The sequence below is a fragment of the Chelonoidis abingdonii genome, chromosome 5 (assembly GCF_003597395.2).
Source record: "Chelonoidis abingdonii isolate Lonesome George chromosome 5, CheloAbing_2.0, whole genome shotgun sequence".
In the NCBI taxonomy this organism is placed as follows: Eukaryota; Metazoa; Chordata; order Testudines; family Testudinidae; genus Chelonoidis; species Chelonoidis abingdonii.
The window spans coordinates 91349651-91371532 of record NC_133773.1 but is presented as its reverse complement, the minus strand read 5'-3'; the positions used below and the strand labels follow the sequence as shown (position 1 = coordinate 91371532).

Here is a 21882-nt window from a genome sequence, read left to right as displayed (position 1 = left end):
AGTGAGGAAGTCCACACCCACAGATTTCTCAGCAGGGTCTTGTTGGTGGCAGAGCAGGGAGCATGCCCAAATCAAGCAAGTCTCTGAGCTCAGCCCTTGGAGCTTGAACCTTATTCTCTCAGTACTCACTAAGCCTTCCCTCGAACCATTAGCTTCTTTTCCCATGTCTCTCCTCAGGTTTCACTCCTGGCAACGATCACCTCAGTTAAGTGGAGTGATGATCTAAGGTGCAGCTAGTAATCTGGGCTCCACTGCTTCTCTGAGAGCAGCAAATCTGTGAATACTGTAAGTGTCCAGGGTGGAACAGGAGTTGGATGATCCAGGGGGACATGCAGGGATTGGGGTGTGCCTATCACTAACCTCTAGAGAGACAGTGGGGGTGCTTGCGTTGTCTGTGGCTGATGGAGTTGGGAGCTGACCCTTGGCAAGCACAGACAGGACTTTCTCACGCTAAGGGCACATGGTAGCGAGCTGCCTCTCAACCCTGGGTACGCCCTGGGAAGTGTCACTGTTGCACAATTGACAAGATCTACACCCCATTTGCTGGTTAGCCAAGGATCACACTCCAAACACTTATATACCGATAAAATAGATACTAAAAAACTCAAAAGTCAGAAAATTGGAAACAGTTAAAGTAAAAGATTATGATTTCTTACTTTCTGTTTGTATATTTTGGGTAAGAGAAATAGAACAAAGGAAGGATGGGATGAATAAATCAGAGACATATGCTAAACATACCAAGCGTCAGCTGGCAAACTGTGCAGAATTTGTCTTAAATGCTACAGATCACATATGGAAGGATGAAAGCTTTGTTCCTGGAAGATAACAAGTATCAGGAGGAACTTATTATTAATCTATTAAAAGTGCCTGAGCCCAAAGGAGGGGCAGGTGTAAGGAACCAATCTGGCACAATTTCCACTGAAACACCAATGCAGTTAGTGCTGGTCAAGATAGAGATCAGAAAACTGGAAATAAAAGAGAGAACCCAGGAAAGGGAGGTGGTAACAGAGAAGCAAAAATAGGAGGCATATGAACAACAGCAGGAGGCAGAGAAAGCAGCACAAGAGGAGGCCCACCAGAGAATACTGGAGCTGGAACACCAAAAGCATGAAGATCAAGAAAAGGAAAGAGAGCAGAGCTTAAAAAGCTGGAAATGCAAGGACAGAATCCTTACCCCATGGTACTCCGCACCAAGGATCACCAGCTGGGACAAACTCTGCCCAAGTCACTAGGAGACTGATAGCATTGAAGAATATTTGACCATCTTCAAAAGAATATGCAAGGTACATAAAATCCATGATGACCGGAGAATGACTGTGTTACTCCCCAAACTGACTGGTAAAGCTTTACAAGTGTTCAGTTATATGGCTGTAAATGATGTTATGTTGTATGGTCTGTTTAAGGGGTCAGTGTTAAAAAGGTTTCAAATTACACCAGCGGCCATACCACCTGAAGTGTAGAAATCTCAAAAAAGTTAATACAAAAAAGTCCCCAGCAACTGTGGAAGCTGCAGCTGGTGCTGCTGATTTATACCTACAAGTGAGACCATTCATAGAGTGCATGTCCTCAAGAGAAGGGCAAAAGCCTGGTGTAATGGGGTCCCTGGTTTATTCCTGGGGAAAAGGAGGGTGGGGAGAGAACTAAGCTCATACCACCCCAGTACTAGTCATCTCCTGGTAACCCTAATTATCAGACTTCAACCCAAGGGCACGGCTGAAGAAAGTGCTACTTGAGTAGTCTCTTGAACCCATGAAGAAACAGCACCTCAGTAATGGGGAGTCCAAATAGAGTGCCAGATCTTCCCAGGTTAGTGAAGCTACTCTTGAGTTGGAGACTTCAGTGGTGACAGAGGGGATTCCAGTTAATTTTGTCAGGTTTGATCTCCTTGAGGTAGACAAAGAGTTTGTTAAGGAGGCCAAGGTAAATAGTAAAGTGTGCTGGGGTGGAGAGACACTGGTGACCAGATTTCTCTAGTCAGGAGAGATGTGATTAAGGATGATGATATGCTCCCAAGGGAGGAGGTAGAATTCCTTGTGTTCAGGCAATTTAAAGGCACTATGCCTTTAGCCAGCATTTAATTAGAGTGGAATGGTTTAAGGGGTACTTTGAATGTGGGATTTCTTAAGAATTTACATAAGAACGGCCATACAGAATCAGACCAATGGTCCATCTAGCCTAGTATCCTGTCTTCTGACAGTGGCCAGTGCCAGATGTTTCAGAGGGAATGAACAGAACAGGGCAATTATTGAGTAATTGATCTTCTGTACCCCAGCCCCAGATCCTGGCAATCAGAAGTGTAAGGAAACCCAGTGCATGGGATTGCACCCCTGACCATTTTGGCTAATAGCCATTGATAGATCTATCCTCCAGCTGATGTGCTGGTGGGAAATGGCATAATGACAAAGCTGTCAACATTGTGACCTGTAGCAAGAGGGAATATCCTGAGTTGCCAGAGTAGGGTCTGAGAAGGAAGAGACAGCTGAGAGGGGAGAGGAGCCCTCTGCACCCTTATCAGGAGAATGTAGCAATGTGTTTGCAGGGGAGGGAAGGAAGGAGTCACCTCCCTCACCTGAGACAGCCCTTAGTGCAAGCAAAAGCTAAATAGAATTTGTTGCAGAACAGAGCGTAGAGGCCTCTGTAGAGAGCATAAGGGAGGCCATCCTCAGTAGTGCCCCAGATAAAAAGAACAGTCCCTGGAAAAATCATGGAGCAGGTCCTCAAGGAATTAGTTCTGAAGCACTTAGAGGAGAGGAAAGTGATCAAGAACAGTCAGCATGGAGTCACCAAGGGCAAGTCATACCTGACTAACCTAATTGCCTTCTATGATGAGATAACTGGCTCTGTGCATGAAGGAAAAGCAGTGGACATGTTATTCCTTGACTTTAGCAAAGCTTTTGATACAGTCTCCAACAATATTCTTGCCAGCAAGTTAAAGAAGCATGGGCTAGATGAATGGACTATAAGGTGGATAGAAAGCTGGCTAGATCGTCGGGCTCAACGGGTAGTGATCAATGGCTCCACGTCTAGTTGGCAGCCGGTATCAAGCGGAGTGCCCAAGGGTCGGTCCTGGGTCTGGTTTTGTTCAATATCTTCATTAATGATCTAGAGGATGCTGTGGTCTGCATCCTCAGCAAGTCTGTAGATGACACTAAACTGTGAGGAGTGGTAGATATGCTGGAGGGTAGGGATAGGATACAGAGGGACCTAGACAACAAGAATAAGTGCAGAGTCCTGCACTTAAGGCAGAAGAATCCCATGCACTGCTACGGACTAGGGACTGAATAGCTAGGCGGCAGTTCTGCAGAAAAGGACCTAGGGATTACAGTGGACGAGAAGCTGGATATGAATCAACAGTGTACCCTTGTTGCTAAGAAGGCTAACGGCATATTTGGCTGAATAAGTAGGAGCATTGCCAACAGATTGAGGGATGTGATCATTCCCCTCTATTTGGCATTGGTGAGGCTTCATCTGGAGTATTGTGTCCAGTTTTGGGCCCCACACTACAAGAAGGATGGAAAGAGTCAAGCGGAGGGCAACAAAAATGATTAGGGGGCTGGAGCACATGACTTATGAGGAGAGGTTGAGGGAACTGGAATTATTTAGTCTGCAGAAGAGAAGAATGAGAGGGGATTTGATAGCTGTTTTCAACTACCTGAAATGGGGTTCCAAAGAGAATGGATCTAGACTGTTCTCAGTGGTAGCAGATGACAGAACAAGAAGTAATGGTCTCAAGTTGCAGTGGGGGAGGTTTAGGTTGGATATTAGGGAAAAACTTTTTCACTAAGAGGGTGGTGAAGCACTGGAATGGGTTACCTCAGGAGGTGGTGCAATCTCTTTCCTTAGAGGTTTTTAAGATCCGGCTTGACAAACCTTTGGTTGTGATGATTTAGTTGGGGATTGGTCCTGCTTTGAGCAGGGGGTTGGACTAGATGATCTCCTGAGGTCCCTTCCAACCCTGATATTCTATGATTCTATGAACAGGGGGAGGCTTTTTGTAGAGGAGGGGAAGATATACACAGAAGCCCCATTTGGTAAAAAAAACAAAAGTCCTGGGGAGCCCTATAAACAATTGTGTGAAGCTCATGCTACTAGCCCACGAATGCCCTTTTGCCGATCGCTTGGGAACAGAGCTATGAAAGCTTAAAGAAAAAATTCTTTTGGCCTCATATTCAAGATGATGTAAAGGAAAAACTTGTGACTTATGTCAAAAGCAGAAAAAGCCTGTAGGGGACTGCAAGGCTCCTGTGCATCCTTTAACAGTAATCAAAGAAGGATTTTCCAGGATTGCCACAGATATCACCCAGTCAACCCAGGGAGGCGGGAGGAGAGAGGATGCAGAAGGTTTCTATTAGTAATGGTGGATTTTGCCACCAGGTAACCAGGGGCAACTGCCTTGTCTAATGTGGAAGCCGAAACAGTTGCTAAGGCACCTTTCTCTATATTCAGCAGGGTGGTTTTCCAATAGACATCAGATTGGGGGTGGGGGAGGTGGGGGCAATTTTATGTTCCAGCTGTTGGGTGTGTTGTGGAGGATGTGTTGGGTAGAGCAATTGAAATGTGCCCCATATCATCCAGAGACAGATGGGTTACTTGAGAGGTTCAGTGGGACCCTGAAATCTATGCTGAGAAAATATGTAAACAAGTGGGCAAGGGACTGAGATGTAATGTTGCACTGTCTTTTTGTTTGCTTACCAGGCGGTGTCACAAGAATCCACATGGTTTGCCCCATTTGACCTCGGTATGGGAGAAAGGTCAAAGGTCCTGGATCTCATTAGAGACTCCTGGGAGGGTGGCACTGAAGCAGAGAGGAACTGGTGGCTGAATAAGTGCAAATGATTGAGGAGGATTTAAAGCAGGCGTGGGCAAACTATGGGTTGCATCCAGCCTGTCAAATCTTTTAATCTGGCCCTCGAGCTCCATTGCCCCACTCCAGCCGGGGAGCGGGGCCGGGGGCTTCCCCTGCTCCACCCATCCAGTGCTCCAGTTGGGTAGCGGGGTCGGGGGCTTGTCCCGCTGCTCCCGCCTGGCGCTCCCAAGTGTTCATGACTGGCATGAGGGCATGCATGTTATTCCAGCTGCACAACCCAAACACGCCTCACGCGCCATCACAGCTTGGAATGTGCAAGCCCACATGCCTGCTACTTGTTGGCTTAGGTGACTCAGGTGTTTTAGTAGTGTTAATTTTCCATTGTTGAAGATAAAACAAAGAGTAGTTGGCCAGGGAGTGCTCAGTGGTGGTTTTCACAGTTGTGGGGTGTTGGACCTACGTGGGAGGAGATTTCTGAAAGCAGGGGCTGGTGAATCTTGATCAGTTCCAATGACTGGAGTCTGATGCCCGAAAAATCCAGGATAGAGAGAAAGGGCATGGAAGGGGGTAAGTTTGGTTTAATTATTGTAATACATTGTTATGATGGTGTATTTATAATAGTAAGGTTTTATGTTCATTTCCACTAAAATGTATCTTTTTAAAATAGTTTATTTGAATATCTCTGAATTGTTAATTTCGTGAGCATTCATGGCCAGCCATACAATTTCCATAGCCAGATCTGGCCCTCAGGCCAAAAAGTTTGCCCACCCCGAGTTAAAGTCTGTGCTGGGGATGGTGCAGCAAAACCTCACGAAGAGCCAAGAAGCTCAGAATCTCTTTTTGTTTGTTTGGATGAATTTTAAATCTTTCTGTCTAGTTTTCTTGAACCTGTTTAACATTCATTGTTGAAAACAACTTGCCGTATTTTCCATCAACATTTGTTGTAACAGGTTATCATAACAGCACATGAACTTTCATATCCTTTTTACAATTAAGCTCACTCTTAGGGTAAATTTTTAGGCCCAATTATCATAATATAATATAAGGTTTTGTGCTGATTACAGAAAGTTTAGTGCTGTCAAGGTTCCTGGTGCAATACCCAGAATCAATGACATGCTAGACACACTAGGCATGGCAAAGTTTCCGAGCATCTGGGTTTAACAAAGGGGTATTGACAAATTGCCTTAGACATTGAAGTGCAGACAAAAATCCGCCTTCATTACTGATTTGGGACTTTTTGAGTTGAAAGTGTTACCATTTTGTTTAATCAATGCAGGAGCCACACACCAAGTGCCAGCTGAGTCATCGGATTTTGTTCTAGCCGACAGATGATATTGCCCTCTTCATCTGTTGTATGCAGAGTGGTGTTGTAGCCATGTTGGTCCCAGAATATTAGTGAGTAATATAGTATCTTTTATTGGACCAACTTCTGTTGATGAGAGAGAGAGAAGCTTCCGAGCTGTGAAGAGATCTGTGTAAGCTCAAAAGCTTGTTTCTCACTAATGGAAGTTGATCTAGTAAAAGATATTACCCACCTTGTCTCTCTAATTGCCATCTTCAGCAGTTCCTGGTCAGATCATAAAAGCTACTTAGGAATTGTGCTGAAGAAATCCAAAAGATGCACGTCTCACGGTAAAGGTGTCAAAGTGTTAAATAAGGGCAGCTGAAATCCCTTATTCAGGTCACTGGATAGAAAAGGGCCGGATTTGCCCAGATCCATTGGAAGTGTGATCTATTGTTAACTGGTTGGTACCCCAAGCCAAAAAACAAGTTAAGTCTTTCATAGGCCTGGCGAACTATTGTTGCAGGTTTGGGGAAGATTTCAGCAATAGTGTGTCTGCAAAAAAAAAACAAAAAACAGCCAGACAAGGCAATTTGGACTGCAGCGTATCAGGAAAGCTTTGACACAGCAAAAAAAAATTCTGTCAAAAAACCTGGTTTTGGCCTGTCCAGACTTTGACAAGATATTTGACCCCTGTGTACTGATGCATCTAACACTGGCTTGTGAACTCTCCTAATGCAGGCAGGCAAAGTCAACAAGAAAGTAATAGGATGTTTTTTAAGTTAAAAAACTGACCCCTCCTACCCGCCGAATAAAATTACTCTGTCACAGAACGACAATTGTTTGCAATTGTGTGGGTGGTAAGGCAACGAGGCCATACCAATGTAACAGAAACTTCAGAGTCCTAACAGCCCATTCTTCGTAAATATGGCTTCACAGATGAAAGGTATTAACTCCAGACTGCTACATTGGAATATAGTGCTCGAAGAACATGATGTGGAACTTGTACATATTACAGGCAAAGAAAATATAGTGGTAGATGCACTGTCCAGGCAAGAGTGTTTCCAGCTGATGCCTATAGATTAACCAGTGGCTAACTGTACTGCATCAATATAAAGGGTGAGCTGTAAGCCAGGAACTTCTTGGTGCCAACTGTTAGCAGGCATAGGGAATGCATAGAGTTTTTATAGGGATTCCTTGGGTCAGATATATGGATCAGAGAAATGACCCACAGTCAGGCACAGACAGGGCTTCCTTATGATAAGGGTGCCTCACAACCCTTGGTACCCCCAGGAAGCGTCACACTATGATCACCGGCTCCAAGAATTATTCATACTTTTGCCTATAAACTACACTAATGCAGTGTTGCGATTGCACAGTTCAAAAAAGATGGGAATGCAAAAGTCCCAGTTCCTACAGTAACATAAACTTGTCTGTGTGGTACAGCCTGTGTGTTTTGTGACATGTAGAGACATGATCTATATTACATATGCATTTAGAGCTCATTTGTGCCCAGCCCTGCACAGGAGGAGGGTGGGTGAGAGGTTGCAAGGAACGTCTCTTCCCGTTGTGTCTCCTGGTAGAGCTAAGTAGAACAGTAATCCCTGTGCTCCCAGCTGTGCAGGGATTGCTCCAAGCTAGTTCCACTACTGCTAACCTCCCCAAATGAGACAGAGAGGCAAAAATGTTGCCATCCTGTTGCCCTGCTTCTGCATGAGTCAGCAGAGCTGGCCACACATGAGGGAGTACACCAAGCATGATGCAGTGGCCGTGGTCCCACTGTACTCCAGGAAGCATTGTACCTGCCGGCATAAGGTTTCTAGCATTTCCCATGGGGTGGGGTAGCTCTGCAGCACTCCCTATTGTAGGCTCTGTTGTCATGCTTAGATTGGTTTATCTTTCCTATCTTTCAGCCATTTTTGATGTAGCCTCACTCAAAAGAGCAAGGTGGGAATTAAAGAATTCATGTATTTTTTTTACCTTTGGCAAACTTAAAATGTCCAGGGGGTATTGCTGGAAATTCTTTCCTCGTTTTGCATGTTTTCTACTAACAACCTTTTTGCATGCATGCATACATACAGAAATGGTTTTTTGTTTTAAATCTCTTTGTATGCTTTTAATAAGGGTTACTTTGTATATATGGTACAAAACAGGTTACTCCAGTCAAATCGTCTCGGTCAAAAAGACACATTTCCTCTGGTGGCACAATTGAATCAATCAATCTTGATGCAGTCCCCCAGGCAGTTGCTCGTCTTGACAACAGCGCGGCTAAGCACAAGCTCTCCATAAGGCCAAAAAAACAGAGGCTGTCAAGAAAACACAGAAGATTAACAAAGGTATTGAACTGATCTGGGAGTTCAAATGGTGAGATGAGATGGTCTGCTTTAGAAACTGTAGTCAGTACTCACAAAACAGTCACAATTGAAAATAATGAGATTAATGGTAGGTACGATGCAGGTACAGACATGGCTGGGTGCTCCTGAGCACTTTCAAAACATAGGCTTTGTCTTCACTGCAGAACAAGGCATGTATTTTTTATATTGAGAGAACTCAAGATAGCTGTCTGAACGGAAAGTCCTAGTGAAGACAAGGGGCGGGTAGTGTTTCCTGGATGGGTGCAGCAAATCCTCAGCCCCAGATAGCTACGCAGAGGTAGAGTTCCAGGAGGCACTGTGAGAGTGCAACATGCTCTCTTCCCCACAATCAGCCAGCTCCATTGACCTGTGTGGAAGGAGGATGAGCCATGGTCCTTTCTCTTTTCCCTTCCTCACTCCCTATGCTAGCAGGGAGAGGGCCCTGTGTACCCTTCCCCTCCTGGTGTGCCCCTGCCATAATCCGCCCATTGGGCTTCCAAAACAAATACTTCACAATCTTAACAATGATAGAAAAGGAATGATGGAAGGATCCCCTACGTCTCTCCCCCACTGCCTTCCCTCCTCTCCAGGAAACTGAAAGAGGCCAATGGGCAGCTTCCCTGGAGTAAACAGGAATATCCAGATGAGGTGGTGGAGGAAGATAAGTGGAGAGGGAGCTGCCAGGCTGAGACATTTATTCACAGGAGGACAGCAGGACAGAGAAAAGAGCACAGCCACCCCTTTGCTTTGCTCTCTCTGTTCCCTCATCCTCCCTTCCTTCTGGTGAGAAACGTGTTGGCCCAGCATCTCCTTCCCCCTCAACAAACAGAAGGCATTTAAATGGTTATGGTGTTGTCTGAGGAGCTGCAGGGTGCTGGTGAGCCTGTTATGTTCTAGGGAAGGTCCATGGAGCTGGGAGGAAGCACTCCTATACTGGGCACAGAGTGAGTCAGCTGCTTGCCTAGAACCAGTGAGACTCCTGGCATGGCAGTGTGGAGCTGATGTACAAGGAACAGTCAGAAAGAGATAGGAGTGAAGGACTTCATACAGTTTTTCCAGGTATTGCAGCTTAGTAAAAGCTGTTGATAGAGAAGCAAACATGGACTCAACAGGAGACTGAGGGTACATCTCCACTGTAGCTGGGAACCTGCTTCTCAGCTTGGGTAGACAGACACATGCTAACTCTGCTTGATCTAGCACACAAAAATATAGCAGAGTAGCCAGGAGTAGCCCCAGCTAATGCCTGGTACAAACCTGCCTGGAACCTCTGAGTATGTAGTTGGGTGGCTAGTCTGAGATGCCGCCTAAGCTACCTCCCGGCTACAGTGTTGTTTTTAGTACACTAGCTTCAGCAGAGCTAGCACATCTGTCCACCCACGCTGGGAAGTACACTCCCAGCTGCAGGGTAGACATACCCTGAAACAAACAAAATATCTCTTGCACAACTAATACACCTCATGGTATCCCATTTAATCACAATGGCTATCTTCATTAAGCAGCAGTCATCACACCTCTCCACTAGCATAGAAAAGCTGGGGATCTCCAGATTTTCCATAATTTTTAGGTAGCTCCCAGATTTCTGCATTGGAACCATCAGCTTGGGCTGCCCTGACTAATTGGGGTTTAGCTGAGCCAGGCAGAGAGTAGCCATTGTTCCTTCTGTCTTTGCCATCACTACACAGCTGCTCTCTATAGGGCTGTGTGCTTTTTGTGTGGAAACAGCCAGCCCTGCAGAGAGAATGGACACAGACAATGCTTTTGAATAGATGCTTAATGTTTCTGAGCCTTAACAGAAAAAACTCTGGAGCTTACAAAATGGTTCAATGTGGGGCAGTGCTGGAAACATGAATGTTACATTCTAAAATATGTTCACATCATGGGTGGCCAAAGTGAGCCTGTGGGCCAGGTGAAGCCCTGTGTGATTGTGGCCACCCTCATGTGACCTGTGGTGACTACAGATCCCAGCATACAATATTCCTCAATGAGCCCAGTGGCCTCCTTAGCTTTTGGCTTTGGTGGTGTGTATCCGTATGTCCTGCACTTCAGACCCAGTTTTATAGTGAGGGTGACTGCTGCCTACTCCATTTTACACTATCAGCTGTGGCCTTTAGACTTCCCTGAAGGTGGTGCTTGGTTAGTCAGAATTTGGGAACCATTGGTTTACATACATTAGTGTAAACCGTGATTTATTATTTAGTATTACCGTGTTGTTGGTGCCAGGATGTGTCCTTTCTTTTACAGAATATCACTCCTGTAAAATGGTGAAACAGATAAACCAATATGTTGTTCAGTTATTCTAGTATGTCATGGGTTGTGATACTGTAAACTCATGAGTTCATGTGTGTAGACTCTGTACTCAATTATAGTAAAAATATGACTTTTTAACAAAGGACAAAAGTAAAATGATCTATATCTAAAGCCAATTGTTAAAAAATAGAGACTAGTCAGTTTGCAACTGATCAGTTTATCATTCTGTACAGTGAAGAAAGGGAACAATAACCAATATTAAGTAAATCTGATTTTGTTTCCCAACATTAGGAGTCACAAAGCGTAACAATGACAGAGTTTGAGCAAGAAAACCCAGAAACCCACCAGCACAGAGAGAGATACCCAGATGACAATGGATGCATTGGCACAGCTAAGCCAACCCAGAACAGAGAGGGGCAAAAGCAGCTTGAGTTAGTAGATGAGAAAAGAAAGCAAGAAGATCACAGGGGAATGCTAGAAGCAAAAGAGAAAAGACAAATTGCAGAAGCAGAGGAAAAAAAACATCTGGAAGAACAAAGATTCCAGGAAATTGAAGAGATGCAAAGGGAACAGGAGAGAAAGCGTTGTGAGGAAGAGAAAAGGCAGCATCTTCTTGAGGAGGAGAAACATTTAAAAATAAAAGAGCAGAAGCCCCAGGAGGAGCAGAAAAGACAACAAGAAGAACAGAGACGGCAGGAACTGGAGGAGCAGAAAACACTGGAAGAACAGAGACAGCAGGAACTGGAGGAGCAGAAAAGACTGGAAGAATTTAGACAACAGGAACAGCAAGAACGGAGACGAGTGGAAATGGAGGAGCAGAAAAGACTGGAAGAATTTAGACAACAGGAACAGCAAGAACGGAGACAAGTGGAACTGGAGGAGCAGAAAATAAAAGAACTGGAAGAACAAAGGTGTCATGAGATTGAAAAACAGCATCAGGAGGAACAAAAAAGACAAGAATTGGAAGAACAGAGACAAGAATTTGAGAAAAGGCATCTTCAGGCTGAACAGAAGCTGCAGCAGGAGGAAGAAGCTAAGAGACTGGAAGAACAAAGCCAGCATCAGACGGAAAAAAAGAAGAGACAAGAAGAGCAAACTCTACAAAAACTGGAGAAGCAAAAGACACAGGAAAAACAAAGAAGACATGAGCCAGCAGAACAAATGCACCTAGAGAGTGAAGAGAGAGAACAACAGGGAAAATTTAAAATAAGGCAAGAGGAATCAAATGAACAAGAACTGAAAGAACAGACAGAAATACATGTGGATGGACAACAGCATCTGAAAAAGCAAAAAGAACAAGAGCAAGCCATAAGACAGCAACAGGTCAAAGAAGAAGCGAGTTCTGGGGATGCTGGTAGGGAATCCATGGAGAAGCAGCTTCAAGAAGAATCAAACCAACAAAAAACAAAACGATCACAGAAAGGGAAAGAAACAGTGCAAGAAAAGCTAACACCAAAGCAGAAGAGAGAAGTTGAAGCTCAGGAGCAGAAGATAGGTGAAGAACTAAGATGGCAGGAAGTAGATGAAAGGCAGGCTATGCACAGACCATTCACATTTCAAGTGTCATCGGGAGAGAAACAGATCATATTTCAGAAAGTGAATTTGAGCCCTGTTACTCCTGTCAAAGAGGCAGCACAACATTCTACCCTCAAAGAATCCAAGACCCACAAATTTAGCAAAGGTTCTACTGCACTCCCCTACTCTTTGTGTGTCCCCCACACAGCTATTTTGGTTACTGGAGCACAGCTTTGTGGCACTGCCGTAAACCTGAATCAGATCAAAGATACAGCTTGTAAATCTTTACTTGGTTTGACAGAAGAAAGAAAAAACCTGGATATTCCCCCACCAGAAAGCACCCAAAAAACTACTCTTGGTCCCAAGTCTAGCCGCAGTAAAATGAAGTATACACAGGAGACATTGAACAACCAGGACATATTAGCAGAATGGGCTTCTATTAGATCCAGAATCCTAAAGAGTGCAGAAAACAGCAAGCTAAATGAAGAAGACAGAGTAAGTGTCTGTAGATACAGTGATGACTGGACACCCAAAGGACGAGGTGCTTCCCATGGCAATTTAAGGAAAACCCTTTCTGCAAATGCAAAATTTTCCATAACACCAGCATGGCAGAAATTTTCAGAAACCTCAAAAGCCAATGCAGATGCTGAGAGTTCAAGTGGTGCAGAAGGTACAGAACCAGAGAACACAAGAAAAAAGACAGATTCATCCAATGATGCAAATGATGATGTGGCTGCTCACTATGAGACTTCAGCTTGTAAAGATAACGCGACTGAAATGGCTGCAAAGAGTGAAACACACTTTATAATGGCAAACAACACAGAAGGCTATAAGTTTGCCAAAGATCTTCCATCTTTCCTTGTTCCAAGCCTCTCTCATTCTCCAGGAAAAGAACTGCCCCAATCAGAATCTCCAGCTACTTTGGAAAGTCAGCAGAACACTGGTACACGAAAACTAGATAAAACAGCACCACACGAAGAAGAAAATATTTCTCCATTTGGGATAAAGTTAAGAAGGACAAACTATTCCTTGCGTTTCCACTATGATCAACAGGCGGAGCAAAAGAAAAAGAAAAGATACAGTGCAGGAGATAGTTTTGATGGTGTACTTGCTCCACTAGTTACAACAGAAAGTGGAAAAGAAACCATTAATACCTCTCTAAAAGACAATATATCCCCTAGTCTAGAGAGAAGGGATGCCACCGTTAATGTTTTAAAAGACTCTTCAAATAATGTTTTAGAGAACTCAGAAACAACAGTTACACTGTTATTCCCATCAATCAACAGCCAGTTTCCTTTACCTAGTCATGAGAAACCTGTGTGTAAATCATCACTCCAACAGAAACCTGCATTAGCTCCAAAGCCCACAAACCAGACCCCGCCATCCTCTCCTCTCTCTAAAATGAACAGATCAAATTTAGCTGACACGTTAGGTCAAAGGGCAGCTAAACCTGAGTCAGACACCACCTGGAAAAAAGAAGACAGTAAAGTGAATGTGGTGCACTCACCAGCACAGAATGAGAACAAAAATGAAGAGGAAGAAACCAGAGAAAAGAAGTCATTTTTCTCATCTATCACCATGCCATGGAGAGAGAGAGCTGACAAAAAGCCTGAGCCATTGAAAAAAGGTATGCAACATGAAACTGTCACATGTAACTACGGGCCATGTTTCCAGAATGAGAGGCTGGAGGTATGTGTGCAGAATTTTGGCCTTAAATGTAGGTTATTATTAATCCTTATTTGGTTTGGTAACAACTTAGTGCCAGTGGTGTACAAATAATCAGGAGACTAATTCCAGTCTCAACATGCTTACAGTCTGGTTTAGATACAGACAAAATAGATCACACATAAATAATAAGTCTGGTAGTGGCAATCCTGGCATCTAATTGTGGTCTCTCAAGGAAGCGTGTTTTAAAGAAGCAATTGAAATCTCTTGTTCAGTCAGAAGATATGGATATAGACCTCCTTAATGTTTTTAATTAAATAAATACTACTGGGAATTGTGTGATTCTGGGAGACTTTAACTTCTCAGATATTATAATAGTAAGGTCCAGATTTTCCAGGATGTGATAGTCAACAGATTTCTTTACCAAATGGTTGCTGAACCAACAAGAGGGGATTCCATTTTAGATTTGGTATTAGTGAGCAGTGAGGACCTCATAGAAGAAGTGGTTGTAGAGGACAACCTTGGTTTGAGTGATCATGAACTAATTCAGTTTAAACTAAATGGAAGGATAAACAAAAATAGGATCTGCAATTAGGACCCTTCATTTCAAAAGGGCAAACTTTAAAAAATTAAGGGAATTAGGGAGTGGACTGGACTGAAGAACTCAAGGATCTGAATGTGAAGGAAGTTTGGAATTAGTTTCCGCAACTTTGACTTAAAGTATCTGAAGTCTGCATCCCAAGGAAGGGGAAAAAATTCATAGGGAAGGATTGCAGACTATGCTGGATGAACAAGCATCTCAAACAAATGATTAAGAGAAAGCAGAAAGCCTACAAGGAATGGAAGATAGGATGAATCAGCAAAGAAAGCTACCTTTTGGAGGTCAGAAAGTGTAGGATTAAAGTGAGAACAGCCAAAAGCCAAGCAGAGCTGGACCTTGCAAAGGGCATTAAAATCATTAGTAAAAGATTCTATAGCCATATAAATAAGAAGAAAACAAGGAAAGAAGTGGAATTGCTAAACACTGAGGATGGGGTGGAGATTAAAGATAAACTAGGCATGTCCCAACATCTAAACAAATACTTAGCCTCATTAAAAACTGAGGTAAATGAAGAACTTAGGGGTAGTTGCAGGGTGGTTAATGGGAATGAGAACACTGTGGTAGAAATTACCACATCCAAGGTGGAAGTCAAAGTCAAACTGAAACAGTTTAACTTGACTAAATTGGAGGGTCCAGATAATCTCCATCCAAAAATATTAAAGGAACTAGCACATGAAATTGGAAGCCCAATAGCAAGGATTTTTAATGAATCTGTAAACTCAGACATTGTACTCTATGACTGGAGAACTGCTAATATTGTTCCTATTTTTTTAAGAAAGGGAGTAAAAGTTATCTGGGAAACTACAGACTTGTTAGTTTGACCTCAGTTGTATGCAAGGTTTTGGAATAAATTTTGAAAGAGAAAGTAGTTAAGGACATAGAGGTTAACAGTAATTGGGATAAAGTACAACCTGGTTTTACAAAAGGTTGATCGTGCCAGAACCAACCTGATCTCCTTCTTTGAGAAGATAAACTGATTTTTTTTTAGACAAAGGCAATGCAGTAGAGCTCATCTACCTGGATTTCAGTAAGACATTTGATACAGTTTCACATTGTTGCAGGCAAAGAGGGTGCCCGAGGCAAGCAACAGTGGTTCGTTGCCCAGAGTGCATAGCGCCAATGAACACACACCAGGGTGGAGAAGCAAGCAAAGTTTATTTGAGATCTCAAAGCGGTGCAAGGAGACGAACGCCTCAAATCATGCACCACTACACAAGCGGCTTTTTCCTTTTTATAAGTTTTTTTTCCTCTTTCTGCTTTCTCCCCCCCCCCTCCCCCGTAGCAGTTACATAAGCGCAGGTGCATTAAGTAACCTTGGCCGCGGCAACTCATTAGTAAGTTTTCCTTCTGTAAGTTATCTTGTCCTTCTGCTAAAGGTGCACAGGCCTTATCACTACTGCTTGAGACCGGTTTTAGCTGTGCGGCAACTGATAACTTAGTGTTACACATTTAATTTCACAGCTGCTAGCTTTCTAGATCAAGTAGAGTTCAACATGGAGGAGCTTTGGTTCACTGAGGCCTAGATTTATGCCTAGTGACACCAACAACTCCCTCCTTTGAGAATACTCAACAAAATTTTGGCTGCGTTTTCTCATACTTTGAGGACAAAAAGCGATTAAGCTCTAGGGAGCTGGGGTCATTAATGAGGGAGTATAGCAGGATTTCCTGGGGAACGGGAGGTACAAATTCTATGTAGGAGTGCTTTACAGCAAGCAAACAAAAGGACAGTAACGATACACAACACCACACCAGTAAGCAGGAGGCGAACAATGCCTCTCCCTAGTCCCCCCAGGTTGGGTAACCAGTCCCAGAGGGAATCACAAATAGTGGGTTCCCCTTTTTAGGCCTTCCACTGTTCAAAAGCCTGTTGGGCTGACAGGATGTGCTTGTTAATATCCTGTGCGTTTTCTGGGACATAAGTACAGCATTCATCCCCTATAAGGGCGCACACCCCGCCCTGGGAAGCCACACTTCCACCCAGGAAGTGTCCACGTATGTCTCCATGATCACAGATCAGATGGTTTTGATCGTCTGTAAGGGCATGGGCCAACTGGTACTCAAGATCACTCCAAATGGCCATCAGCTGGTATGTCAGGAAATCCCTGAATTCCTAAACATACTAATTCCCACTGCAATGCCTTCCAGCCTCAGATTGACTGATTTCAATACCAATCTTTCCTTGGTGAGCAACTATATACACCTGTATTTAACTATTCTCAAGTACTTTCAAGGCTCGAATTAATAGCATAGGACGGGGGTTACATTATTAGTCACTCTCCAGGAAACACAGGGCGCAGCCTGTCAGAATAAACCCCAGCTCCAATCAATAAATACCAATTCCCATGCATGGTCCACAAAATGTCCTCCCGCCAGTGATAATTCTTGTTTCTTCTACCAGGGTCAGTTCTCATCCTTTCTAGTCAGGAATTCTGACTTTGGCAATTTCTGAGTGTTCCTCCTTCTTTCCCAGAACGTCCGTGGTTCAGCATCCTACAGGGCAGAGGTTACCACGCATTCATCACCCTGTAAAGTGTTTGATTCTTCTAGAAAATTCAAAAGGCACAAATAGATCCTCAGGGCAAGGGGAGTTACTAGACTCAACCTTGTACTCTTTCCCTACTGTCCAGAGGCAAAGTGAGCTAGAAGGAGAAATAGCTAACATCAAAGGGAGAATTCTCCTGAACGTGAGGGGTCTTTTGCAGTGATGAATCATGGGTCCAAGCACGTCAGCCTTTGGCACTCTTCACAGCGGTGTTTTGGTATCAGCAGGACTTGGGCCTTTTCAGCATCGGAGCCAAAGCAGCTCTTTCGTTGGTGGAGCCTTTACATCAATCCAGTTCCTCGGTTCCAAAGGAGTGGCAGGGCGCTAGTAGTCTTCAGGTAGCGCGTTCTTACCTGTGAGAAAGAAACCTAACACATTTCATTAGTGCTGGCAGTGTCTTTGCAAACTTATGCTGCGTGGCAAGATTCATGCCCTCGCTTTTTCCTGGTTGTTAGCCAAGTCCTTAACTGTGACAGTGTCTTGAATGGAGATCATGGTCTTATCTATAGCCTGAGCTTGCTAGCTAATTATTTTTTCGTTAACTCATTCATTCTTTGTCTTTTTCCTTCTTGGCTTCTTTAACCGTAATCACGTCGCCACTAAAAAAGAAAGCTTCCACTTTCAAACTATAACCTTTTTCCAACAAATGAACACACAAACATGGTCTTATACATACGATTAGTCTTATTATTCAATATATCGCACACATACGCTTGTTACTAAAATAACCTTATTAAAGAACTTTGGAGCAGCAAGCCTAGAACAAGCACACGACCCTATGAGGAGTTCATCCTTCACCTCTAGTCAATAGCTTCCATCATCCTCAGCCCCCTGGCAGAAATCTGAGGTAGCCCAGAAAAGAGCCCATGTAACAATATGGGGGGTGGGTTAACTTTCTCTTTGCTTCTAAATTCTGTGATATCAAATTTAAAGACAATTTTTGCAATTAAACAATTTGGCCAATGCAGTTTTTTCTAACTAAGGAAATGCATTAGACTTAGTATATACATTCCCCTGATTTATCCAAACACTTTCGTATTCCAAGTTGAACAGAAATATCTGCATTTTAATTTAACTTTTTGGTTTCGATTTTAAACTAGACTAATTTATAAAAAATATTAAACACTAAACAATTCCGGCCACAACACAAACACCAAGACGACAAAGAAAACAAAAACATATTCTATTTGTGCCAGTAATGCATGTACACTGAATGCTGTTTCAGCTGGCATCAGTTTTCTCTGGTATCTGAAAGACGAAAAACACAGAGGTCTACCCTCTGGGCAGACAATCATCGGCTTAAATATAACAAATACCCTTGTGACGTTTCAGGCAAAAACAGAGGAACTACCCGATATTTTCTTGTATTTGTTTCATAGGCAGCCAGGTTTTTCATTACAGAGAGCACTGTATCATTCTTACAGCTAATTTACTAATGTTCTAGCCAAACCAATGATTGACTAACCAATATTTCTTTGCCCTGAATTTACTTTACAAACATTTCAGAGACACCAAACTACTTCTTCTTTAGCATTTTTACCAGGAGGTCAACCTGTTCCACTCCAGCAACTGACAGAGTTAAAACTTCCACTCTCCTTAAATGCTTGTTCCCACAGCTACTTTTATCACTTACAATCACATTCAATCAGTAAATAACCCCATAGCCTTACACTTTACTTATCCTTCCTCCACTACAAGGAGAGCCAGGGAAGTTCCAATCTGTTTCCAGTATCTTTTCTTGTTCTGTTACTGTCTTCTGCCTGGGCCCGATCCGCTTTTTCTTGCTGAACCGTCCCTTCATCATAACTGCACAACCGAGTTAGTGGAGGTGGGGCTTCTCACATGCCTTCACTCCCTCGATCCTTCCCTTAAACATCTTACTCACAGTCGACCTACAGAGTCCTCCTTGTGAGGCTGTCACCTGGACGAAAAACACACGCCATGGGCAAGAGGCATTTACTTAACATTAATCCAAACCCTTAAAGGGTTTACACCAAGACCATCCACTGTCTGCTGACACTTACAGAAAGTAGAGCATTACACAGCAGCAGAGGAATTACAGTCCTAAGCCAGTTTTCCCATTCTATACACACTTGACCGCTACAGGATGGGACACGATAGGAAATCTCAAGTCGAACTCAAGAGCTTCCTCACACGCATGCTCCATCTCTGAGGAATTAGAACGGGAGGTTCAGTTCCGCCCACACTCCTAACGTCGAATGAACAGAGCAGACAATAACAGTACCGGTTGTTAAAGCAGAAGGAACCAGATACGCAGATATGCGTTCCTTATCCTATTAGGCAAGACTTTAATCATGCAGGTTTTCCTCAACTAATAACACCAACAGTACAAGCAAAGCAAACATAAAATGAACAAGGGTAAAATCAAATATGATGGTGTAAATTCGCAGGGCCTCCCCTCTCATATTGCTCCACCAAACTGTGACAAGATTCTTTACATATCATCCCTGCGTGCAGTGATCTCAGGCTGACACTAACGGTCTGTTGGGGAGATAAGAAAACACAACCATATAGATGAATTTTAAAGCTTCATTAATGATTCAGGAAAAAACATTAATGCCCAAGCCCTAAGCCCCTTTCATACTTCAACACGTATGTCCAAGACTGGCCACTTCTGTGTAAAATGTTAAAGAGGGGAAGAGTGGAGTGGGGATTATCTGTGAACCTTTCTGCCCTCATGATTGCAGCAACAACGCAGGTCAGCAACAGTCATTATCAGTAAGGCATCCTCGAGCCCCACCCAGTGCACCGGGACACTTACATACCACACCCCCTGGCGCTCTATGGAGGCAATACTTCCCTCTCACAAGCACGGATCTGAGTGTAACAAAATCTTTTAATAAAGAGGAATCAATGCGGCATCCCACTGGAGAAACACCACAATTAGGGTGATACCAACAAAACCATGACACGACCCACCTCACGTCGTTGGGGCAATGTGCCTTTTCCCCCTTAGGCTCTGAATCCCAATCACCCAAGTCCAAACATCCAAAAGTCTCTGGGTCGTGCACCCTGTTATATTCAAGAGTTTATCTGTAGAGTTTTACCCCCCGCCCCAGCTGGGTGGACATTGGGGGGGGTCCACACAGGGGATGGAGGGGGCACCTTAACGTGGGCAGGGCCAATGCTCCGCCTCTCCATGAAGTTCTCAGGCACGCGTCACACCGACCGCTCCACACAACCAGCTGTGCTGCTTGCTCATGTCCGGGCACTGTCTCCAGCACCCTGCAAACTGCTTCACTCTGCTTCATCTGTTCATGGCTGCTCCAACATGCTGCAACCTGCTCCGCATACCCCAGTAGAGACGGAAGTGTTAGTAACCATGTATACAAGGCACGGTGAGATCCTCATGGAACACTGCTGTGGAGTTCTGGTCTCCTGTTAAGGATTGAATTCAACTGAAACAGGTACAGAGAGAGTGCTGCTAGGATGAGGAATGGAAAACCTGTCTTATGAGAGGAACTTGTTTAGGTCAACCAAAGCAGGCTGAGGAGATTATATGCTCTGTAAAGACATCAAAGGGATAACAACCGAGGGAGTGGAGAGGAAATTATTTAAGTGCCATGTAGACATCAAGACAATAATGGTTTATAAACTGACCAAGTTAGACTTGAACATTAGGAAAGGTTCTAGACGATCAGAATGCAGTGAACGTTCTGGAAACAGGACTCCAAAGGGAACAATGGGGGGCAGAAAATCTCTGGCTTCAAGACTGAACTGATAAGTTCCATGGAGGGGGTGGTAATGGTGAGACTGCTAAAACAGCATGTAGCTGATCTGTGAATTGGCTAGCCACAAACTCTCCAACGAAATGCACATGTGCAGCTCGACTTAGGAAGGAACAATCAGTTTCACACATAAAGACCTGGGAAGAGACTGCTAGAGGAGTATGGCAGAAGAGTTAGGGGTCAGTTCGACAGAAGCTCTAATATGGGCAGTCAACAGTCGTGATTCTGTTGCAAACACAAAAAGCAAATGTGATTCTGGGATGCATTAACAGATGTGTTGTAAACCAGACATGAGAAGTTCATCTTGAGGCTCTACTCTGCGCTGGTTACGGCTCAACTGGATAATTGTTCACAGGTCTGGGCACTGCATTTCAAGAAAGATGTGGAGAAATTGGAGAGGTGTCAGAGAAGAGCTAAGCAAGAATGATTAAAGGTTTGAGAACATGACTATGAAGGGAGCTGAAGATGGGTTTATTTAGTTGGAAAAGAGAATGAAGGGACATGATAGCAGTTTTCAGGTATCATAAAAGGGTTCCACAGGAGGAGGGAGAAAACTTGTTCACACTTAGCCTCTAATGATAGAAAAGAAGCAATGGCTTAAACTGCAGCAGGAGATTTACGGTTGGACATAGAAAAAAGTCCTAACAGTCGAGGAGTTGAAACCCCTGGGAATAAATGTGCCTAGGGAGTTTTGTGTTGAATCCATTCTCTTGAGATATGTAAGAGTGTATGTATTAGATATAATGTCCTATCAGGGATGGTTTAGACATATTGTGTCTGCTCATGAGGCAGGGGACTGGACTCGATGACCTCGCGAGGTCCTCCATCTCTAGGTCTTGAATCTATAAGGTCCAGTGATTGAGGATATCGAGAATGGGGAGCTCGAGTTACTGCAGAGATAATACTTTCCAGGTGTCTGACTGGTGAGCCTTGCCCACATGTTCAAGTTCCTAATGATCTCACATTGGGATCGGGAAGGAATGTCTCTTTGTCAGATTGGCAGAGGGGACCTGGGGAAGGGGGTACGCCTTTCCTCGGCAGATATGGGCAAGGTCACTTGCAGTTTAACATAGTAACTGTGATTCTGTACTGAAAGGCTTTAAAATAGGGCTGTCAATTA

The 21882-nt window shown here is 43.8% G+C and overlaps 1 protein-coding gene across 3 annotated transcripts in view; it reads left to right on the top strand.

The window, feature by feature from the left end:
* Positions 1-21882, top strand: part of CRACD (capping protein inhibiting regulator of actin dynamics) — a 258245-nt gene that overhangs the window by 222213 nt on the left and 14150 nt on the right. For all 3 annotated transcript variants that reach the window (XM_032782743.2, XM_032782760.2, XM_032782752.2), the window contains 2 exons: positions 8243-8425; positions 10982-13832. In XM_032782743.2, coding sequence (XP_032638634.1) covers positions 8243-8425; positions 10982-13832 — 3034 coding nt within the window. The remainder of the gene's footprint in view (positions 1-8242; positions 8426-10981; positions 13833-21882) is intronic.